This window comes from Pterocles gutturalis, unplaced genomic scaffold (genome assembly GCF_000699245.1).
Source record: "Pterocles gutturalis isolate BGI_N339 unplaced genomic scaffold, ASM69924v1 scaffold4071, whole genome shotgun sequence".
Taxonomy (NCBI): domain Eukaryota; kingdom Metazoa; phylum Chordata; class Aves; order Pterocliformes; family Pteroclidae; genus Pterocles; species Pterocles gutturalis.
In genome coordinates, this window is record NW_010102762.1 from 1 (window position 1) to 7,032 (window position 7,032).

At 37.3% G+C, this 7,032-nt stretch overlaps 1 protein-coding gene across 1 annotated transcript; it reads right to left on the minus strand.

Moving 5' to 3' along the window:
• Positions 1–8: 8 nt before the first annotated feature.
• On the minus strand, positions 9–5,810 carry LOC104471162 (myosin-3-like; the record flags this gene model as incomplete). Its single annotated transcript, XM_010086407.1, has 9 exons — positions 9–155; positions 1,654–1,909; positions 2,632–2,768; positions 2,845–2,968; positions 3,768–3,885; positions 3,972–4,059; positions 4,360–4,433; positions 5,083–5,392; positions 5,640–5,810. Coding segments are annotated over 9 exons (1,425 nt in total), but the record flags the coding sequence as incomplete, so codon positions are not given.
• Between the last annotated feature and the right edge of the window lie 1,222 nt (positions 5,811–7,032).

Below are 7,032 nucleotides of genomic sequence, written 5' to 3' on the forward strand. Positions count from 1 at the left end.
TCCTCCAGTTTTCTCTTCTTGGCTGTCAGTTCAGCATTCATCTCTTCTTCATCTTCTGCTCTCTCTGTCAGCTCCTTAATTTTGGCTTCCAGCTGGATTTTGTTTTTGATGAGCTGGTCACATCTTTCCTCAGCATCAGCCAAACCATCAGCTTCCTACATATGATTCATTTAAATAAAATTGTTTTCAAATAATTATTTTTTCTTACTGATTTTTAAACAGGGAATTATGCTTTTCAAAGCAGCTTTACAATGTCTTTTGTAGTTAAAAGTCATTATTATAAGATTATCTATTTGTTGTGGACTGCCTCCAGCCCAGAAAATAAAGGAAAATCACACTATCAATATATGCTTTGAGCATTTTTTTTTTTTTACAGTTCTTTAACTGCTCATACAACTCCAACATTAATTTGAAGATAGAGTCTGAAATCAGACATGGTTGTATCTCCCTTGTGTCTTCTCATCATTTTACTTATGTTGCATTTGACTGGACTGGAAATTGGCATGGAGTTCTACCGAATAAAACCAAGTAGGCAGATTTTGTAGCATACAGTGTTTGAAACCTGAAAAATAGTATTGTTGCTCTCCCCAATAGTTTTACTGAGCATTAATTTAATTTTTAGTTATGGCAAAATTTTGTGCTAAGATCACTGTTTCAAAGGCAGTAGTTGAATCAGGCGTGTTTCTAGCCCTTGTCGTCAAGAAGAAAGGTTTGGAAGGGAGACTGGTGTTTACCAGGGCAGTATCAATTAACTGAATTTACATGCATTCTGAGATGCAAGTTACTAAAAAGTAATCTTTATTTTCTCCATACTGCTTGTTCTTTTCCTCTTTGTTCTAGTGATGATACCATCCAGGCAGAAGACTTTTTATAGCTCGGCAAGATATCTAGGTTGGGGTTTGTCTCATGTAGATTTAGATATCTGCCATGATATCAAGATGCAGTCCATTCAACCAAAAAAATTTACATTTTTGGATTAATTGTATCATACTCTAAAAGGATGAGTTTCTTGTAGCTGAAGATGAAGAGGACCTGAGGCTACTAGCTCCGATGTAGCCTTTTAGACTGTAGACATCAAAACAGAGTCAGATGAATCCTAATCCTTGCTGGTAAAGACCATTTTAAGGGGATTATTTTTGCCACCTTTTTATTTCCAGGGAAAAAGGGGAGGACTCCGCTTTCATTACTGTTTTTCCTGAGGAGACAGGGACCATAAATGATAGAGAAATGCCTCTCCTACTCCACGTGAATCCACTTGTGATTCTCCAGATAAAAGGTCCAGATTACCTTCATTGATCAGAGGATAACATATCAAAATTATGTAGTATATAAGGTTTTGTAAAGACATGATAATTGCTGCTGTAAAGTTGCCATGTGTGATTTAAAATGTCATACTGTAAACTGTAGTATTTACTAACTGGAAATTGATTACTTCTCTCTTGATTTAAAAGTGTAAGGAACCAGCTGCAATAATTCATTGCAAAGTTATTAATATTTGTAGCTTTCAGCTTGGCTTTATGTGGTTTTCCTTCCTATTTTATAAAATATGTATACGTTTTTAAAATAAATACTATTTTGGGATAATGTGTCACTGAGACATTTAGAATCATTTTACACAGGATTTTACAAGCCAAAAACATTAGCAATACTCACAGCCTGTACTTGGAGCTGCAGGTCATTTTTCTCCTGCAGCAGGGCCACCATTTTCTCCTCCAGTTCCTTCCTCTTTGCCTCAGACTTTGCAAGCTCTTCCTTAGTTTTCTCAAACTCTTGTTTCATGTTGGCCATCTCCTTCTCAGATTCTGCACTCTTCAGCAAGGGCTTGATCTTGAAGAACAGCTTCATCCAGGGCCAGTGCTTGACATTCATGAATGCACGAACATTGTACTGGATACAGAATATGGACTCCCTGAAAGGTAATAAAAATGTATTATATTACATATTTTAAAATTTATAATACATATTTAATTGTATATATTGAGATGTATAACATGAAGTTCTACATATATTACTTTACATAGTCCTTTGTATCTGTCTGTATATAAAATATTCATTAGCCATTATGAAACATATATTGATTAATAACATTTAGTATATTTGAGACATATATATATATCTGAAGAAAATTCCCTAGCATGATATAGATTGTCAATCTGTATGGACAGTTTTGAAGTCCAGATGTTTGGCTCACTTTCATGGCCGAAGAAAACGAAGACCTCCAGAAGGTGACTTCGTCCCTTTCATGAAAGTTATCCAAGGGAAGAGGATACTTCTCTTGCGATAGAAGTATGTGTTTCTCACCTTTAATTATAGCGGTCACCTAAAATAATTAGCTTAGACTAGATATCTGATTTCTGGACATACATATAATGTAGCCATTTGCTGAATTTAGCAAAAAATAGTAAAAAGGATGATATATATTAAAAACAATATTTTTTTCCTATATCGGGATTTTATACTGCTTCATCTACTGCCAGGCTATACTCCCAAATACATCCATATTGGTAAACTGATTTAATGAGAAGTATATGACAGAAAGATACAATTTGGCACGAAGAAGCTTGTTTTCAGTTTTGTTCATGTCATTGGTATCTGATGAGGATTGGCCCAGCAGGTCAAATAAGCATCTACCTCCTCTCCGTCATTTTCTTGAACTCCACTCTCATCAAGAAGCCCCTGCACATGGCCTGTGTGCGAGTGATGAGCTGTGCCAGCTTCTCATCCCTCATCTCCTCCAGGAGTCCCAGCAGCCCAGCTTTGAAGAACACCTTAGGAAAGAGAACATTGCAGACCATGATTGTCAGGTATTGCAAGCACAGTACATCAGTCAAGCAGCATTTGTACCTTGGTGTGACCAAATTTGTACTGGGTGTGGTCCACATCGATGGATCCAAGGAGCTTCTCAGAAGCCTTCTTGCTATCGATGAACTGTCCCTCTGGGATAGCACTGGCATTAAGCACCTTGTACCTATGGGAGGAAGTAGAATATAAAGGTCACATTTCTGAAAACTCAATCAAACCTACACCAACTGATGCCATTGTTAAGAGTCTCTGAAGGGGATCAAGAGTGGAAGAGAGGTGAATAAGTCTGAACTCTGTTCCATTGTTTAGAAATCACATTTTCATGCGTAAGTATGTTTTTAGGAGAAACCTTGCACTTTCCTTAGTCCAGAAATTCTTGACACAGAATGGCTACTGATTTCCAGGGATAACTGCTGACGTATTTCACATGCCCTGTTATCCAATGCCTTATCTCCAAATGAGAACTTTATGTGCAAGAATAAAATAAGTGCAGAATCAATTCTTCATGCAAAATAATGTCAGTACATACTATCTGACTATTTCCCAGCTCATATAGAACAAGAGGCAAGATCTTTTTCTTATTTGTTTTTTCAACCTGTTATTCTAGAATATCTTGTAGTTTCTTTATTCACATTTCTCTGATTATGGCTGCTAGTCATCTTACTTTGCTACCCAGAAGTTAACTAAGTCTAAGACAGTCAACTTCGTTTCTGGATAGTTAATTAAAAATGCTTTATCCCATACCAGAATATGAATCAAGAACAGGAGTAAATAATTGCCCTTTGAAAATGGCTGTTAGCTATAGAAAGAAATTGGATTACTAACTTGAACAATTGACTTTTGTATGCCTAAAGGTAGGTACAATGAACCCCTCCCTTAACTCCCAAAGTAGTCAAAACAGATGAAAAATGCAAATTATTCAGCATTGGTGGATATGGTGGAGGGTGGATGACACAGAATCTGACCTCTGTTTGAAGTCTGCATAGAGGATTCTGCTGGGGAAGCCTTTCCTGCAAATTCTAATCCCTTCCAGCACGCCGTTACACCGCAGCTGATGCAGCACCAGCTCATGTTCCATGGCACCTAATAAATGACATAATGAATTGGTATTTCATAGTACTACACAGAGAGGAACCGATTTATCACATCTTTGAATTTTAACAACTTACCAGGTGTTTTAGTTTCATTAGGAATAAGGCATCGCACAAAATGGGGATGTGTGCTTCGCAGATTGCTCATCAGCTTGTTTAAATTTTCCTTAGGAGTGAGAGCAAAGCTGGGTTTAAAAATGTCTCTTACACAATCTCAATATTAGATGGAGTAAAAGCACTGCAATAGAACCATGATCAGTGGGGTTTTTTTTGCAGAACTTTTGGGCAGTTCTGAAAGAATACTTCCAAGTATTCACTGAGAATCCTTCTTTATTAAGAAGCATGTGCCTTTATCCTTTCTGAACACAAAATTTTGTATATTAGATTAATTTAAACCTTTTCTGAACTGAATTTGCTGTATTTTTTTCACAACATGGTAAATTTTATAATGATTGTTCTACAGTACCCGGAAAAGAGCTGAGACAGTCTGGAAAGAAGAACCCTTCTTCTTGGCACCCTTCTTGCCGCCACCACCACTCTCTGAACAATGATAATTTTTTTAAAAAAGAAATGAACAGTGAAAGCATGCAGTTAGAATCTGAAGAACTTTGTGTGTCCATCTTAAAAAAAATAGAAAAAGTAATAATATGATCAAAATTTGGAAATGCATATAGAGTCTAAAGTTATAATGGGAGACTTGATTTTGTCAGGTGATAGCAGGATGACATTTAATAACACCAAGCTGAACTTAAGAAAATGCAAACAGGAAATAAAATTTAACATTTTGCATAGTAAGATATTTAAGGAATTAAATAAATCCCTAGTGAATATGCCAAATGAAGTCTTTATATAACTTTACCTCTAAGAGTAAGCATAAATTTAGCAGTATGTTGATACATTTGATTATATTCCCTGAAATAGTTGGGAATGCCCCATGTTGCAGAAATCTGGTTTGTCAGCTAGTCTGTGTTAATGTTGTAGTACAGCTGTCTAGTCTTAAAGCCTACAGATCTATTAAGGTCTCTAGGGAAATATAGTATCCTTTATTAGTCTGAGTGACTGAGTTCAAAAAGTAGATGAGATTTTGGGTTTTCAATTTATGAAATGTAAATATTGTTATAAAATGTCATTGCAAGTATTTTTTTTCTGTAAATTATCGTAGAACTGATTAAAAAAGAAAAAAAATCACCTGCTTCCGCCCCACCAACAGAGGCAAAGAGTAAGGCCAGTGTCTTCAGGGAGGATTTCTGGTACAGCCCCACAACAGTTTCATTCAGGGGGTCCTTGTTCTTCTCAAGCCAGCCAGTGATATTGTAGTCCACTGTGCCAGCATAGTGCACCAGGGAGAAGTGGGCCTCAGCCTTGCCTTTGCCAGGCTTGGGCTTCTGGAAGTTGTTGGACTTGCCCAGATGCTGGTCATAGAGCTTGTTCTTGAAAGAGGTGTCAGTTGCCTTGGGGAACATGCACTCCTCTTCCAGGATGGAGAAGATGCCCATGGGCTGGAAGAAACAGAAGGAATGAGGAAGAGGTGAAAAGGCAGAAAGAATCATAGGTAAAGAAATAGCTTCCTGAGTGGGACAATATTAATGTTCTCAGGGATTGTTCTTATGCTCAGCAGAGCAAATTACAAAATAATCTAAACTTATGTATTTACAATATCACATTTACCCTTTCATGCTACATTTATAAATAGATAAGAATTAATATATTTCTGAAAATATTGGACATTGTAAATTACACAGATACCTTCTCAATGAGCTCAATGCAGGCAGCCAGGTCCATCCCAAAGTCAATGAACTCCCATTCAATTCCTTCCTTCTTGTACTCCTCCTGCTCCAGCACGAACATGTGGTGGTTGAAGAACTGTTGCAGTTTCTCATTGGTGAAGTTGATGCACAGCTGTTCTAGGCTGTTGAACTGCAGAATGCAAAGAGATTTACTTGTGAAGCTCAGTTCCAGAACAGTTTCTGTCTTCCAGTAGGTTTTATTTTCAACCCGTTAACGTCTCCACGATCAGGATCCTGAATTTCTGGTCACGGGACTGGACAGGGAAAGAAGCTGAACAGTGGTTGGTGCTTGCAATAACTGTAGCTGTGTGGAGTAGCACATAAACTGAGTTAGTTAAGCTAATTGAGCTAATTGAGTCAACACTGGCAAAGAACACATTAATAGAAATACAAAGAAATTGTATTTCTAGGTGAAAAAAGGATCTCCTGTAGTGGAAATGTTAATGGAAGGTGGGCATTACTTCAAAAAGAAAAGTTAACTCCTGAAATGGAGTGTGGAATGGAAGCCAGCATAATACAGTATGAAGTATAAACCTTGGTCTCAGTCATATACTTAGGATCTGATCTTGTTACTGATTAAGTAGTGATTGGATCAACATTGCATTCAGCTGAAAAGAAACCTTGCGTTTTTTAATTAAAATTCACTTCCCATAGATTATAAGTTTCATTATTGCTGTTTCAAGAAGCTGTGATACACTGTTCCTTAAATGCTGAACATGCAGCTCTGTTAATTTCCTACAGTACTGTTTTAGTCAATGTTTAATCCACCAACATATCTACCCTTTCAGGCCGTGGCACTGTCTCAATGTGTTTCTCATCTCCAGAGTTTAGTCCAAGTCCAGCTTTTCATCTGCTTGTCTACACTGCCAGTCTATTCCCAAGTATTCACAGGGAATCTGGCTTAAGTATTAACAAAATCTTCCTTCAAGATGGCATATTTTCACTTCATCAAAATCTGCCTCTGCTAGTTGTTCAACATTTTTATATCAGTTTTCAATGCAATTTCCACTTCTGTGTGCAACAGCAGGCGCCTAAAAAACCTGCAGTCTGAGTGGGATAATACATACTGTGAGAACCAGAAGAGTGCCATTTCTACAGGGATGTCAGGATTATCCAATAAATAAAACCAATCCATAATAATAATAATACAACACCAAAATTATTCCAGTTTCTTAATGCCCCTTCCAGGAAACTTGTATGAAGATTCTCCTCTTACAGTCATGGTTTAAAGCCAGCCAGCGGTCAAATATCATGCAGCTGCTCGCTCACCCTCCGCCATCCTGGGGGATGGGGCGAGAATTGGAGGGGTAAAGGTAAGGAGAATCATGGGTTGAGATAAGAACAACTTAATA